Below are 17,066 nucleotides of genomic sequence, written 5' to 3' on the forward strand. Positions count from 1 at the left end.
GGCGCCTCCGGGTCCCTGGGCTGCGGCAAGTCTGTGCAGGGCAAGCACGGACATCGAGGCGTCCGCCACGCTCCCAGTCTCTGCACTCCCTCCCCCGGCCGGAAGCTTCCGAGGGCACTGGCAGAAGCAGTCCGAGTGTCCGGCCCCTGGCCCGCGCCCCCCCCCCTCCCCCCCGCCAGCCTCGGCAGAGCCCAGGCCCTTCGTCCTACTCTCTCCTTGCGAAGACCGCGGTTCACCCCCACCCCCTCCCCGGGAGTGCGGCCGGAAACTACACCTCCCGTGGGCCCTCGCGGCCGAGACCATGGCGGGCCCCGGCGCGTGCGGCGTCCCGCGCTTGCGCGACGGTTGGTCCGATAGGCTCTGCGATTGGCTGCGGCGGCTGGGGCCGCGCGGGGCCTGTGGGAAGCGCCGTGACGGAGCTGGCGGCTGGGGGAGGAAGGGGGGCGGCCGGCCGGGGAGCGCAAATGGCGTTGAGATGGTTCAGGGCCCTACTCAAACTCCAGCCCTGACCACTCACCGGGCGAGGAGGCGGCGCAGGCGGGGGCGGCGGCGGCGGCGACGGCGGCCCAGCGCGAGGAGCTAGTCAGCCCCGGCGGCGCGGACGGGGCGGCCTAGGCCCGGGCCGGCGGCGGCGGCAGCGGGGGAAGTTGCGGGGCAGCCGCCGCCGGCGCTCCCCCCTTCCCCCTCTCTGGCTCTTCCATTCCCCGGGGGCTCCTCTTGGCCCGGAGTGGACGCCGGCGGCGGCCGGGGCAGCAGCAGCGGAACTCTTCTTCCCGTCCCCTTCCCCCCCCCCCACCCTCCGAGCCCCTTCTTCCTTGCGCGTCAACCGTCTCCCACCTCGAGCGCGCCAACCGTCTGCCCCCCCCTCACCCCCCCCTCGGCCCGCGCGCGCGGGGCCCCAGCGGCCGCCCGGCTCGCGCCGCCCGGGGGCCGCCGGGAAGGCGAGGCGGCGGCGGCGGCGGCGGCCGGAGCTCGGAGTCTCCACCCCGCCCGCTCGGCGCCCAGGGTAAGTGAGGTCCCGTGGCGGCCGCTAGGCCCCGCCCGAGACGGGGACCCGGGAGGGGGCTCGGGGCGCCCGGTGCGGCGCGGCCCGGAGGAAGTTGGGGGGACGGGCGGGCAGAGAGAAAGTAGTATCTGGATCTTCGCCCGCCCTTCCCCCCCACCCCCCGGCCCTTTCCGGGCGGCCGCCAAGTCCGGGGCGCCTCCCTCCCCCTCCCTGCGCCTCGGTCAAGTGCACGGCGGGCGCCGGCCGCGCACCCGCTTCTGCCCCCGAGAGCTGGGCGGGGAAGGCGACTTTTCTTGGGGCGCCGGCCAGACTCGCCCTGGCCGGAGGCTCGGAGCGTTGAGATCGTCTGGTCCGCTGCCCCTCGGGAAGCCGCGCCTGGGGAGGAGGGCGATGGGAGGGAATTGTGGGTGCCAGGACCCCCAGTTTGCCGCGAGCCCTCCGAAAGGCCCCGGGGGTGGGGCGGGCGGGGCGAAGTGGATGCGGAAGGAAAAGACCCCAAGCATCGGGATCACGGAGTCCCACTTTCTCTCTGGCCCGGACAGGTTGTTTGGAGGAGTTGCAAATGTCTCTGAAGGCCCGAGTGAAAGGTTAAGACCCACGCGCCTATGCACATGTAAGTGAGACTGTAACTGTAAGTTGTCCGCCCACCCCCTGGGGTCCCCCGCAGGCCGGGTGGTGGTGCCCCTGGTGTCGGGGCGTCCCCGAAGCTTTCCGTGTGCCTTTCCAGTTTAGACCTGAGAAGGCTTGACTCGAGATTGAGATTTGCCACGGGTCTCCTGCTTTTGGCAAACTCTCAGGTGTTAACTTTTTAGGTCATGGAGTAGGAAAGGACCTGAGAGGTTGTTTAGTCTGAACCCCTCGTTTGAAAGAGGGGAAACTGAGACCCATAGAGGTCAACTGACTTGCTTAAAGCCACAGGAGTAGTAAGTAAACCCAAATCCAAGGAATTCCCAGGCCAACACTCTTTAGCTCAGTGTTGAGGAATATCTCAAATATCTGTATCCTACAGTAATACAAATGCATAGGGATTTATTTACATTTTTCTATGGAAATGACCAAGTTCTCTTGTTTACAGATGAGTTACTTAAATAAAGCATTTTGTTTCTATAGCACCTAGGAAAGAAAAACACAAAATTCACCAATAAAATCTGGTGCAAGGGGGTATACAGATATCTCCTGTTCTTATTCCCAAGGTTATAGGAAATGTTACTAATTTATTATTGAGTTTCATATCTCATATGGAAAAAAACTCCTGGTGAATACCCCAAAAGATCAGTTGGACAGTTATTCCTCAGAGGTGTTTAGTAGATCCAAGGGGAAAAAAAACAACAGCAGTATTTGGAGTTCAGTGAAACATGGGGCAAATTCTGGTACAGAAAACCATTGTGATATTTCAAAATACTGGCATGCTTTCTGTGTGTAGCCGATAGCCCATTTCTTTTAAGCTCATTAATTCCAGTACAGTGAAGCTGTACGCCTCTTAAAAGTTTATTATAAATTCAACTATCTCAGTAATGTAGTTTTTAATAACAGTTAAATGGAAGAGGCTTATTAGTGAAAGAATACATGCATATCAGGTATAAAAGAAAGATGTACACTCCCCACCCCCCTTGGGTGAGTTCTCCCTCCCCCTTTTGTATATTTGTGTATTTTCATCTTGGGTACACCTTGTTGTTCTCTGGACCTTCCCCCCCCCCCATCCAATCCCCCATTGAATGCAAGCTCCTTGAGGGTAGAAACCATTCTTAGTATTCCTTAGCTAGTACCTTGAACTAGTTGGCACTTATATATTGCTGCATGGCATTAATCTTTTAGTTAATGTAACCTATCCCTTTCTGGGGACTTCACATAAAGATCTAGGTTTCTCCAAACATGTCTTTTTTTCTCTCTTGAATACATATCACCTGTCTATTGTGTAAGTAAATCTGAATGAATCTCTGAATCCTTAAAGTTTACAGATAAAGGAAAAAGAAAATGAAGTTGTATGTTTATAATATGGTTTAGTTGCCCATGGAACTAATGTTAAAGAACTGACTTGCACTTATTTATCAAATACAAAAGCAGTATCTTCAAAGTCAGACTTCAGTTAGTATAAGACCCAGCATTTTTAAAGTTATCCTAGAAGTATACGTTAGATTCAGTGTGATGCCGTCTTTTCTTTTCTTTTTTTTTTGGTCTAAAAAAGCAAAAGCTTAGGAATCTAGAAACACAATATGACCCTACATTAACATGTCTTAAAATGTTACGCTTTTCATGGCTTAATATGGTACAGTGCATTGGGAATTGAACTGTTCATACCAAAACTTTTCGGAAGATGAGTGCCTAAATTTTAAGCTTTTTAATTATTACACTTAACATACTTAAGTACTGTATAAGTGAATATTGTACATTGACTATTGGTTCAATTTCGGAACTTTAATGAGTTCTATTATGGTAAGTCGTAAGTCAGTCAGTCATACTTGTTTGACAACTTATTAATTCTACTTGTGGTATTTAAAATTTTTAATTACAATATTGGTTACATTTTTCTTGATTTTCCACAGAGAATATGAAACAGGTGTCAAAATGACATCCAGATTTGGGAAAACATATAGCAGGAAAGGGGGAAATGGCAGCTCTAAATTTGATGAAGTATTTTCCAACAAAAGGACCACCCTTAGTACAAAGTGGGGAGAGACTACCTTTATGGCTAAATTAGGCCAGAAGAGGCCTAATTTAAATCCAGATATCCCAGAAATTCCTAAGAAGCCTAAAGTGGAAGATGAAAATTCAGAAGATCCTTTTGGATTTGATAGTGATGAAGAATCTTTACCAGTTTCTTCAAAGAATGTGGTGCAGGCTAAGAGTTCCTCCCAGTTGGAGCCTGGTGAAGCTACTCATCTGGGTGACTTCACCTCTGTACTTGAAGCTAACAGCTGTATTAATCAACCAATCACCGAAGACATTATTGTGTCGAGCAAGTGTTTACCTTGTGAGAGTACTTTCCTTGGTTTAAAAGAAAAGAGCACAAACCGAACCTTAGAAGACGGTGAAAACAAAAGCAGTGCAAAACTAATAACTAAAGGTGAGTATTTTGTTATAGTTGTCATAGACAGCTCCTTCTAAGTATGCATGCCCTTTACTTTTATGTAACTTAGATTATAGACCTGCTTTCATCAAAACTTTTGCCTTTGAAAAATGGGGGATAGATAATAAGATCACAATCACTGTCAACTTTGTAAATAAATTTCAGAATTTTGAGGAAAACAATTGTCTTGAAAAAAGTTCTATTTTTGTAAAATGGATAATAGTCTGCTATAGAATAGCATTTTGCATATGCTCCAGATGTCTTCTTCCTTTTGGTTATCCATAAATAAGATAAAGTGGACTAGGTTATTTATATTAATAAAATACCTTATTTGTCAAACTTAGTATTTGGTAGTTATTGGTAGTGACAATAACATGAATTTTAAATTGTAGAATTAGCCCAAGTTTAAAATATTTAAATAACCTACAGTTTTGGTTCCAGGAAACAAGTATTAGTCATAATATTTTTGTAGTTTTCTTGAGTATAACAAATTAGTATTTTACCCTAATTCTTGGTGAGATTTGATTTAGGGCTGAGATTAATAGTTGACAGTCAATGCCCAGTTTATAAAAGTGAGTTCCCAAAGTTCATGTTCTGGTTGGTTATTTTGGAACTTGAAAGATGTTTCCTCCCAGGATCTGTGTTATTATCAGTAGCAGTTTGGTTCCTAGGTCAGCCCATAAATAGAATTTTATAGTTGGAAAGGACCTAAAGGTTCATCTCATCAACTTCACTGCCCCTACCTTTTGCCATCTTCTACAGAGGAAATTGAAGTACAGAGAGTTTGTGATTCACATTTGAGTATTCTCAAGTTAACCCATAATGTAGCTGAAATAGTACTAATAGTTACCCTGAACCTTGTGTGTGGGAGTAAATACTGGAGACTGGGTGCAAGTTGCAGTGGTTTGGCAACTCCCGTAGTGGCTTAAGGGAGAAAATGAGAATATAGCAAGGAGACTAGGAGGGGGCTCCAGAGACTGGAGTGAGGGGGAAGGAAGCAGGCAGAGAGAGCACACAAGAAGAGCAGTGCTACATGCCAGAAGAGATGCAGAGTTTGGGAGAGAGATATGTGTGACATGTATACAGATGTATGATGAGACGTGCATAAGGGATGTGTAAACAAAATGCTCTGTGAGGTCTGATCATCAATAATGATTAGGTTTCCAGGCCGATCTAAGTAATTAGAAAACTTTTAAGTCTTTGCCCACAAACAACCATTTCTCACCCTTAACCCTTTTGATTTGGCTATCCCCTTAAGCTTTCATCCTTTCTTCTCCCTTTTGATGCCAGTCTCCTAAAAGAAATGATACGTGCTTACTGCCTCTACTTGCCTTCCTACTTGGCATTTTACAGATTAACTTTTCCTCAGGTTCCCTAGGATCTCTTTTAAGTTGCCAGAATTTGTTGGTCTTTTCTTTATCTTAATCTCCCTTGATTTGGGCAGCTTTTTGCCCCTGTTGACTTTGAATCTTCTTCCTCCTTGATCCATCTTGACATTTGAGACATGATTCTTTTCTACTTCCTTTGCTGGATAGGCTTCCTGCCTAAGAGTGGGTGTCTTTCTTTGTTCCCCAAGGCTCTCTCCTGGGCTTTTTTCTTCTACATGCTCTTCCTTAGTGATCTGATCTTTTATGTTTCAATTATCATCTCTAAATAGTTACTCCTAAACATGAACATACCGCCGAATTTCCGGAAATCTAGCACTGCATGGCCAGCTGGCTCCTAGACATCTCCATTTGGCAGTTTAAAGACGATTTGTCCAACACAGCTTATTAACTCCCACCTTTCTCTGATAACACTCCTGATCTAGACTTCCCTGGACCTCTTTAGGGCATCACTCTCTTGCCAGTAACCCAGGTTTGAAATCTCTGATATCTTTTGCTGTTACCTCTCCATCACCCTCTGTATTCACCTAGTTGCTATCTCTCTTTCCTGTTCTGTCTCAGTCCTGTTTATTCACAGTGCCACCTCCACAAGTTCAGGCCCTCCATCACCAAATTGATCTGGCCTATTGTAACAGCTTCTTACCTGTCTGGTCTACTTCCAGTCTTTCTTCTCTGAAATCATCCTCCATACACAAAATAATTGTCACTTCCCTACTTGGAAACCTTCTGTGATTGCTTACTTTGTCTCCAGGATAAACTTATCCACTGCTTAGCCTGCTTTTAAAGCATTACAGGGTCTGGGCTCCCTTTCATCCAGTCTGTTATGTTTGCTCTCTGAACATTTTGTCTCCCATCTCTGTGCCTTTGAACAGGCTGTCTCTTCTGTGCCTATCATTTCTGAGGTTCAGTGCTGGAGCTCCTTCCTTCCCTTGTTGTTAGTGTTGTCTCTAACCTGTAATTAGCTTGTACTTACGTTGTTATCATTTGGTAGAACAGAAGCTTCATGCAGGCAGAGGTTCTTTCTTTTTGTCTTATTTGCAATGCCTTGTATAGAGGAGAAGCTTAATAATAATATTTATTGAACTGATGAATTTCTTTCAACTTAACTGATTGATTACCTAACAACAAGAGAATCAAAACTTTGAGAACTGCAGGTCATTTCTGTGCCATAAAGAGACATCTGAGCAGGACTTCAGGGCATTAGAAATTTACTTGCAATGAGTGTTGTATTTTCCAGGAACAGCATGGGGCAGTAACAAGTCCTCTGAATTGCAGGGCAATTATAACATTCCTCTATAGGGTTTTCTCCATTCAGACCAATCAAATCATTGGAAAAGGCTCATTCAGACTTATTACTAGTGACTACTGCCCCTGCTGGGAAAGTGTTTTAGCGAATTCAAATTCACTCCTTTATAAAGGAGTGTATGGTTAGGAACTTGAGGTCAGTCAAGAAGCATGTATTATGTGCTAGTCTCTGTCAGGTATTTCAAGTTCAAGACCTGTGTGTACTTATAAAGGAGAGGAGGTAGCATATCTTCACATTTATTGGAGGAATTGGACAAATATATAGACAGGAGTTAATTTTTAGACTGAATTTAAAATGTTTTAGATAATTATTTAATAGTAGCCTGAAAAGTTCCACCCTCTTCTCTTCCCCTTCCCCCATCTTATTTATTTATTTATTTATTTATTTATTTATTTATTTATTTATTTATTTTTCTTTTTTTTTTTAATCTTTTTTTAAAATTTATTTATTTAACATATTTGGTTTTCAGCATTGATTTTCACAACAGTTTGAATTACAAATTTTCTCCCCATTTCTACCCTCCCACCCACTCCAAGATGGCATATATTCTGGTTGCCCTGTTCCCCAGTCAGCCCTCCCCTCTATCACCCCCCTCCCCTCTCATCCCCTTTTCCCTTCCTTTCTTGTAGGGCAAGATAAATTTCTACACCCCATTGCCTGTGTATCTTATTTTTTAGTTGCATGCAAAAATTTTTTTTTTTTTGTTTTTGAACGTCTGTTTTTAAAACTTTGAGTTCCCCCCATTTTATTTATAAGAAAACTAAGGTAAGGTGACTTATCCAAGGTTATTCGCTCTGTGTGTGCCCCACCGTGCCCCCCATGGCAGAGCTCCGTTTCTTGGTCTAATATTCTTTGTATTCCATGAGGCTGCCTGCCTTTTCTTTCAGCTTGGCCAAATTTGAAGTAGACCAAGAAATCAAGACTATACATTGTCGGGAAGTACAGGATTTTTCCATTACATTTTGCCAAAAGTAGTAACCAAAAATTAATTTGTTAGCATTTTTATATTGCTAAACTAAATTATTTGTCATTTAAACTGTTTCACAGTAAGTAAAGAGTTTGTCCTGCTGCCAGAGTTTTATCCTGACAGTCAAAATTAACTTGAATAGGGGAATAATAATGCATTTATTCTAGATCTGTTAAAGTCTTAAATAATTTTAATAGAAATACCATTTTAACAGGTTCTTTTAAAAAAGTGGGCTTTAATAATATTTTTTCTATTTTGTTTGACAACGGAATGAAAGTAATTTAAGGTATAAATGTAACAGTTTAGAAGGGCAAATAATGTAAATAGATTCACCCTATTGTAAACTAGATAATTTGTTTCTTGTGAAAGATTTTCTGAAGTAAAGAATATTCACTCATGGAGCTCTGCAGCAAAACATATGGAAGGGATCATTAATCAACTACTACTAAATGCCTAGAACTTGCCCAGAACTGTGGGAGATACCAAAGAACTAGCAAGCAGTTCTGTACTACTCCTGAGGATCTGCCTTACATTTGTTTGCCCGTATTGTTGAATAAATGCTTTTCAAAAAATCTAGCTGCTTCCCCAGAAGTCAAATGTTGTTGAATTTTGAGATGTATTTTGCTTTAAGAATAATTTTGAGAGAGTATTTGTACATTTATATAATGCTTTTATATTTTTCAGTGTGCTTCTACATGTTGTCTTGTTTGAGCTATTGTGGAGTTCTATAACCCTCTGAAATAAAATGTAGTTTGCTAGCTATCATGTGGGGGAATTACTAGGTAGACAGAAGGTTTTGGAAATAATTAGCCCCAAGGTTCTAATTAGAGTGTTGGTATGATGGAACCTTCATAGATCCCCACTGAACCCCTGTTGTTTAGAACCATGGCTATTCTTATTCTTTTTCCTTTTCTCTCCTAATATTCTCATATCTACCTTAAATCTCCAGTCTTATCTTTTTTGCCTCATTTGTAACCCCTGTTTTATTTTTTATACATTCCTTCATCCTTATACTTTTCATTTCATATTCATTGTAACTCCTGACACTAACTGGAGCTTGGTGTTCTTTTGAATACATCACCTTTTCCAGTATTGGATGTTTTCATCACTCCAAGAGGAAGAGAAGGCACCTTCTTGTCCCCCTCTCCCCCTTCCCCGCTGTCACTTTCAAAGTTTTTCTTACTCTGTCACCATCTTTCAACAATCTCCCTTGCTTTGTAAGAATACGAACTTAATACTGACTTGCTGTCAATAAGAATTTAGGACTTGCTCCTGCCTTTCCTTAATGACTTTAGCACTTGGTTTGCCACTTTTACTCCATCTCAACTCCTGTCATCATTTATTTATGGTTATCCTCCATCTCAGGTTCTCCATCTCCACTCTATCTCATCCTTCTGAGAGGGTGGTAGTCATTTAGTCTTCACCATCACTCCCCAACTACATTGTCTCTGAGATTCTGTTCATGTTCTTGAGTCTCATTATAACCTCTGCTTCTCAGCTCCTCTCTTGCCTTCATTTCCTTCCCTTCACGGTCTTGACCCTGTAGTCAGCTATTTCAACAAGGCACTAATCCCCTGCCCTCCAGTCTCATTCCCCTGTCCTTTTGCTGCTGCAGCCTTATTATTCTCCAACCCTGAGTCACTCTCAACATCCCATTTCTCTGCTTCTACTTCCAAGCCATTAATATTGCCAGAGGAATTCACAAAATGAAGTTGACTTGAGTCCATTTCAGTAACTTCAATCTAACCCCTCATATCATAGAGCCTTTATGACATCCCATTTCCTATAAATGACTGTTCCAAACTTTTCCCTTTGCGTTTAAGCCTTCAGCTTTAGCTCTCTCTGTGGCTCTTCTCTTTTCTCAGAATTGGTCAAGTTCATCTTAGACAAACTTAAAAATGTCTCTGATTCCCTTCAACCCTCCTCTTTTTCTCTTGCCTTAGAGGGAATAAGGTAATCTTTCTCCTTACCAAGGTTAACCCTTTATTTTGTGTCCTTGATCACATCATCTCCCATCTGCTCCAAAACCTGCTCTGTCCTTCATCTCCACTCCCAATCTTCAGTGTCTGCCTAATTAGACTCCTCATTCTAAAAAAACAAAAACAAAAAAAACCATACACACTCCTTTGAACCTGTCATCTTGCCAGCTATCATCTTAAAGGCCTTCACTGCTACATTGACATGGAGTAGCCTCCACAGTAGCTTCCCCATGTTCTTTTCTCAAACCCCTACAACTTGGCTTTCAGAAAGAGCTTATATTTCCTGAAACTTCTATGTCTGAGGTCACAAGTGTCAGCCTATGATTTTTCTGAGGCATTTCATACTGTCAACAGCTCCTTCTTGATTTTCTTCTAACTTCCTACCCTCTGCTGCTTTTCTACTGGTCTGAATTGTCCTTTTTGTTTCATCTCTTAACTATAGGCATCCCACCATCCCCCTATACTTCTTCCCCCTTGGTTCTCTGATCCAGTTCCATGGCATCAATTTAACACTTCACGCCTGAATTCCCCTCGTGAGCTCCAGCCCTGAATTTCAACTCCCTGCTAGACAGTATGTCATTGTGGGTAAGGTGGTGATCTTGGAGTCAGGAAGATCTCATTTCAAGTCCTAACACACTACTGTGTGGCTGTACAATCACTTGGCCTGAGCTTTAGTGTCCTCATTTCTAAAATGGGATTGAGAAGCATGTATTGTGAGCCTCAAATGAGATGATCTGTGTAAAGTTCTTTGCCGACTTTCAAAACACTCATAAAATTGTTAATTTTTATTTCTACTTTGATTTCCCACTTTCTACATTCGAACTGAATGTAACCAGAATTTAACTTACCATTCCCCTCATCAACCCCTAAATCGAACAAGGAGCTTACATTATAAAGGGGAGACAAGTACCTATGAAAATATATGTAACATAAATATAAAGGTAGGAAACATGCACAAAGTAGTTAAATACAAGGCAGTCTGGGAGGAAAGGCACGAGTCATTTGGGGGAATAAGGAAGTTCATGCAGAAGATGGTGCTTGAGTTTCATCTTGAAGAGACTGAGGTAGAGGGAATGGTAGAGACATATAGTGGGCAAGGAGATGCAGTGCCATTTTTGAGGATCAGAGAGATGGTCAATTTTGGTTGATTCTAGAGTTCAGGCAGGAAACTAATGTCCAGTGAGGCTGTAAAGTTAAATCGGGGCCAGATTGTGTGGGGCTTTGAAAACTACTCAGAGGACTTTGTATTTTATCCTAGAGACAATAGGAAGCCACTGGATTTCATGGGGGAGTGACATGATCAGATCTGTGCTTAAGGAAAACTACTTTGACAGCAGTGTATGGGATGAAGTAGTAAGAGACTTGAGGTGGGGAGACCAGGTAGGGAGGAGGCTATCACAGTAATCTAAGTGAAAGATAATAAGGTCCTAAAGTAAGTAAAGTGGTAGCTTTACCACCCGGTGTGAGAGGAGAGAAAAAGGTATTGGATTCAAGATGTATTATAAAGGTAGAAATGCAATATTTTTTCAGCTGGTTGGACATGTGGGGTGGAGGAGCATTGAGGCATTGAGGCTAATGCTAAGATTATAAACATGATACTGGGAGGATAGGCATGGTCTTCTCCTCTTCACATATGGATGATTACAGTCCTACTAGCTGACCAGCCTTTAATCTCTTCTTCCTCCAGTCTCTCCTCATACAGCTGCTGAAATAATGTTTATAATGCAAAGATAAAATACGAACTCATTAGCCTAGTATTTAAGGCCTCCACAACCAGTTTTCCAGCCCTTCAAGCCTTTCTCACTATTTGTATTCTACTTTCCAACCAAGTTGTACTATTAGGTCTTATTCCCTGATGTCATTTTCCATCTACTTTCCTCTATACATTTGCATTGGTATCTTTCCTACCCACTTCCATATCTGTTTATTGAAACTTAATCTTTTTCAAGGTACAGTTCAGGTGTTTCCATAAAAGCCTTTCCTCCAGCTGAAAGTAATGTTTCCCTAATTTTTTTGTAACAGTACTGGATCCTTCTTTTGACCTTTATCACTTCCCTATCCTACCATTTCCCTTAAATTATAAGCTCTTTGTGTGGCAAGGTTGGTGTTTTTCATCCTTTCTCTCCTCCCTGCCCCCCCACCCCCAGCCTCTCAACTGTCCCTTACCTAGGAACCCAACTTCTTTTCAGGAGTTAAAAACAAAAGATGAGAATGTACATAATTAACTGCTAGTTTCTACAAAGAAACTGCCTAGAATTTAATAACTTTGATCAAAATAATGACCAGCCACAGTTCCAAAGGATTCATGGTGAAACATACTCACCTCCAGAAAGAGAACTGATGGACCCAGAGTATAGATTGAAGAATATTTTCTTCTAATTTTTTCTTACATTTTTGGGGGGGGGGTGGGGGGGGTGGAGAGACATAACTAATGCAGAAATTTGTTTTGCATAATTTCATCTATTTGTAATTGGTTTCATTTTTCTTGCCTTCTCGATGGGGGAGGGAGAAAATTTGGAACTAAAAATAAAATTGAATTTAAAAAAACTTTGGACACAGCATGGTTCTACATAAAAGAGGTTAGGACTCTGCCACTAATTAATTATGTGACTTGGACAAGTCATTTTACTTTGGATCTCTTGAGGGGATAGATGAAAGTTTTGCTCAGTTGGCTTAATTGGAAAGAAGAGGCAGATAAATTCAGATGTCTGAATTACTAAGTATTTTGAAAGCAAAGTTTTAATACTTTGGAATAATTCAGATTCACTGCTTAGAAAATTTATTCTAATCTATATTAAAATGACTTAAGGCTCATTTTTTTGGGGGGGGGGAAGGCAGGGCAACCGGGGTTAAGTGACTTGCCCAAGATCACACAGCTAGTAAATGTGTCAAGTGTCTAAGGTTGAATTTGAACTCAGGTCCTCCTGACTCTGGGGCTGGTGCCTCTACTCCCGAGCCACCTAGCTGCCCCTTAAGGCTCATTTGTAATGAATACTTTTCAAAATATGCTGCTGTTCCTCCCAATAATCTTATTTACGCTATTTACTTGACTCAAGTAAAAAGTAAATTCTTTCCCACATTAGGAGAAAGTTAATGAAAATCAATGGATTCAACATTAATTAGAACTTATAATCATTTTAAATTATGAATACCTAAGATTATTAACTTTCTACAAGGTTTAGATTCATATGAATTGATTTTCTGTATTAATGGATACCTCTCTTTGGTTGAGGGAAGAAACTTTTGTTTCTTGGAGCTCTAGCATTTTATTTTCCTAGAGGCACTGTGATAGGCATACATATGCAAGGTATTTACTACAACCTCGAAGCAAGGAGTGGAGCAAGGGATGTTATTGAGGAGATCTGGAAAAGAAGGTGGGCTGGTCATGTGGTGACCTTGAGGGATATCTGATGGATGGTCTGCGTGCTGTGTTCTTTTTTTTTCCGTTTTTTTTTCTCCAGGGGGCAGGTGTGGCAGTCTGGGTTAAGTGATTTGCCCAACGTAACACAGCTAGTAAGTGTCAAATGTCAAGAGGCAGGATATGACTCCAGAGTCAGTACTCTATTCACTGTGCTACCTAGCTGCCCCTATGAATGCTGTGTTGATATGAATTGTAAAAAATCCTACAGGAAGGAAGGTCTCCAGCACTTTGGGCACATCATCTATGAAAAGAGAATATGGATATTGTTAGGATATTCAGGAGAAACTTTGGCTGTAGTGGGATTTTTATGGGAGGAGGCAATAGTAACATAGATGGGGTCGTAGATTTAGAGATAGACGATTATTTAGAGCTTAGTGATTATCTTGTCTAATTGATAAAGGTCAAGGATCCATTAAAGTACAAGTATGTTCTCCCTCAATTCTGTCTATAGTGGAATGTTATTACTATAGTGGATTGTTACTAAGTGCTTGAAGAACATAAATCCATCTTAAGCTTCTATATGTAGACTTCAGTTTTAAGTTTGTGCAAAAGTGTCCTTTGAGAAAAACATGTCTTTGACTTGAAAATAATGTAATTATTACAGAATTTCAGAGTTGGAAGGGATCGAAGTAGCTATTTAGTCCAAGCATTCCTTCTAGAAAATACCATTCCAGCTTTTGCTTTTGAAGGTATCCCTCTTAAGTGAGGGAGAACCTGCTTCTTCCTAAGGTGACCTGTTGCACTTTGCCATAGCTCTAGATCGCTAGGAAGTTTTTATTTATCAAGAAAACTTTTCTTAAACCTTTCCAAAATGTCAGTTTCTCTTTTAAAAAGGAGTCAAAAACAAAGTAGAATAGCTAAAACAGAAAATCAAAAAGACATTACAGAATTGTCCCATATAGAATTAAAAACATTCATACCGTATTGACGATCACTTTGATTCAGAGCTTCACTTCATTCCTACATCCTGGCCAGAAACAGAACTGGTACCATGTTCAGAGACAGAAGGCCGCTAATGCTGGCAAAATAAACTCTAGACTAGAATTTGACACTGTACCTCTCTTTTTTTGAAAGGAAGTTTTTCCTTATGTTCAACCTCAATTTCCTTTTTTGTGACTTTAACTGCCCTCCCGGGCCAAGCAGAACAAATGAAAAAGAGAGAGGGTTTTATGACAGTAGTTGAATGGGGGAGACATTTCAGTTCTGCAGTCCTTTAAAAGATTGTGTTTACCTGGAACAGTTTTAATTCCCGCCCCCCCCACACACACACCCTTTTTTCACATAGAGATAAACATGAATCTTAGTAAACATGACTACATTTTTAATGTGTGATATGCAAATTAATGTGCTAATATGTATTAATTTTGTTTACATTATTACAATTAAAACTACTTTTTCTCAATACCAAATTGGAAACCTGGAAATTTTTAAAGATTGTAAACAAAGCAATTCAAAGATCTGTAATACAGTTGTTAGGTACAACTTACACCAATGCACATGACTCCACCCCCACATAACTGAGTAGATGTGGTTGGAGGTAGGGGGCTGCTGTGGCTGAAAATTCTTCCTCTGGCCAATGTAGTGATTAGCCTCTCTGAATTTAGCCAGTCTTGTATTTTGGTGACATAGCTTTTAAGAACTCAAGGTTATTAACCAGTGGTCACTACCCAGTCATTACTCAGATCCTTGCTGTCAGCCATCTTTCTTCAGCACTCCATTGAAATTGCTCTTTTAAAGATCACCACTGATAATATCACAGTATCTTTGATGCTGTCTTATGCTTTGCCATGATGATACTTTTCTTCTTGACTTTTTATGTTTCATCTCCTAACTCTCCTAATAGTTCTCTAATAAGCATCTTCCTCCTCTCCTCTCATGCCATGTTTGCATTCCTCAGAGTTCTGAACTTTGGCCTTCTCTTGGCTCTCTGTTCAGCCAGCTTGTGACATTTCTACTCTTGGATCCTCTTGAGTATCTCTTATCCATTTCTTTGGTCTTGAGTGCCTCTCACTTAGACTATTGGAGTAACCCTGCTCTTCTCTCAAGGATAGTCTCTTCCCTCTAATACACACTACTTCCATGTAGCTCAAGATTTGGTACCTTTTCACCCTCACCCTGTAAATTGTTTTCCATATAGACCCTCCAGGCTTCTAAACCATATAACTGAAATGCCATTTTTACATAAGGCCTGTTCCCCTCAGCTGAAAGTGAGCTTGCCATGCTTTGAACCACTTTATATCTTCCATTGTATAGTGGTAGCAGCAGCTCATGTTAATAGAGTGTTTTAAGGTTTTTAAAGTGATGTGCATACATTTTCCTTTGTTCCTTTAGGATCCTGGTACTATTATCCCCATTTTATGAATAAGGAAACAAACTAAGCCTGAGTTAAATGATTTGCCTAGGGTTATAGAACTAGTTAGTGCTGAGGCTGCATTCAGCCTTGGTCTTACTGACCTCACTAAGGCCAGCATCCTGTCCACTGTAGTTGGGTGCTATTTCTTGTTCAGTCATTTAACTTTCTAAGACCCCCACACCCCTTAGGGGTTTTCTTGGCAAAGATGCTGAAGTGGTTTGCCATTTCCTTCTGCAGATCATTTTACAAATGAGGAAACTGAAGCAAACAGTTAAGTGACTTGCCCAGGGTGACACAGCTAGTAAGTGTATGAGGCTGGATTTGAATTCAGGAAGATGAGTCTTGCTGACTTCAGGCCTGGCACGCTGCACTGAGCCACCTAGCTGCTCATTTCTTGTTACAGCTTATTATTTATTTACGAGCCTCTTGTTTCCTCATCTGTAATATACATACATACACACACACACACGTGTATATATATATATATATATATATATATATATACGTATATATATGTATATATATACTTATACAAGTATATGTATTATATTTATATTTTATTTAGCTCCTCTTTTATAATGAAACCTTCTTTAGGGCAAGAGCCATGTTTTCTTTGTAACGCCCATGGTGCTCTCTATATAGCTGATGCTCAAAAAATAACATTGATCAGTGTCTGTAGCTACTACAAAACATACAGGTGATGTCTCTGAGGCAATTTGTATAGTTTTTATGATCTATTATAGCTTCTATTACTCTGTGGCACTTGTAGGTTTCTAAGAGCTTTCACATATTTTCTCACAGAGGATAAAAAAAGAAATCCTAAGTAGAGCAAGTGCTAGTATTCATATGTTAGCCATAAGGAAATTTACCTTCAGGCAGGTTGTGACTTGTTGGCCTGTGCCACACAGGTAGTTCCTTGGCAAATCTGGAGTTAGAACTTAGTTGTTCTCACTCTTTTGAGTCCATTGCTCTTGCAGTATTATGTTCCACTTCATATGTATTAAAACTTATGAGCCTCAACTTTAAAAGGGACATGACATTTTGTCCTCAAGTGTGGCTCTTTGAATCCTTTTATTAAGAGGATTTGTTCTGTGGAGTTTGGATTCAGTCAAAGGGCCTTGAAGGACACTTGTTCCCCACCCCTGCCCTATAATTTGATCTATGTCTAATTTATTAGCTGGAGATTGTTCATCCCATATACTTATTACAAAACATAAAAGACTACCTTAAAAAGTTCATTTTGTGTATTCTATGGAAATGTGAAGTTCTGAACTAGCCATTATTGTTACCTAGAGCTATGCTGTCATCCAGGAAAATGTATGTAGTAGTTGAACTTAAGTGATTGTTAATATGGTGAAAGTGACACATGATGGTCCAGTGGGGTAAGAGGTATCCTGAGTGAAAGGTATTGAATTTTGAAAAATCTGGTTTGGACTTTTTTAAGTGTAGTTTCAGAGGTGTGCTAGTTAATATTTTCCTTAGGGTGAGTGTGACCAGCTTCTCTAAATAGAAGGTTTCTGGAAGACATTTTCCTGGCCCACTTTGCGGATGCTTACTTAGTCTACATGGTATTCATACATTG

The 17,066-nt window shown here is 41.6% G+C and overlaps 1 protein-coding gene across 3 annotated transcripts in view; it reads left to right on the forward strand.

The window, feature by feature from the left end:
• The first annotated feature begins 916 nt into the window (after positions 1–916).
• WAPL (WAPL cohesin release factor) overlaps positions 917–17,066 on the forward strand; it is a 110,445-nt gene continuing 94,295 nt past the window's right edge. Inside the window, exons 1-3 of one of the 3 annotated variants that reach the window (XM_036734632.1) lie at positions 917–1,006; positions 1,549–1,619; positions 3,550–4,070. In XM_036734632.1, the coding sequence (XP_036590527.1) occupies positions 1,612–1,619; positions 3,550–4,070 (529 nt within the window). In that variant the 5' untranslated portion in view covers positions 917–1,006; positions 1,549–1,611. The remainder of the gene's footprint in view (positions 1,007–1,548; positions 1,620–3,549; positions 4,071–17,066) is intronic. The other 2 variants (XM_036734631.1, XM_036734634.1) reach the window with 2 other exon arrangements.

The sequence above is a fragment of the Trichosurus vulpecula genome, chromosome 8, assembly GCF_011100635.1.
Source record: "Trichosurus vulpecula isolate mTriVul1 chromosome 8, mTriVul1.pri, whole genome shotgun sequence".
Classification (NCBI taxonomy): Eukaryota; Metazoa; Chordata; class Mammalia; order Diprotodontia; family Phalangeridae; genus Trichosurus; species Trichosurus vulpecula.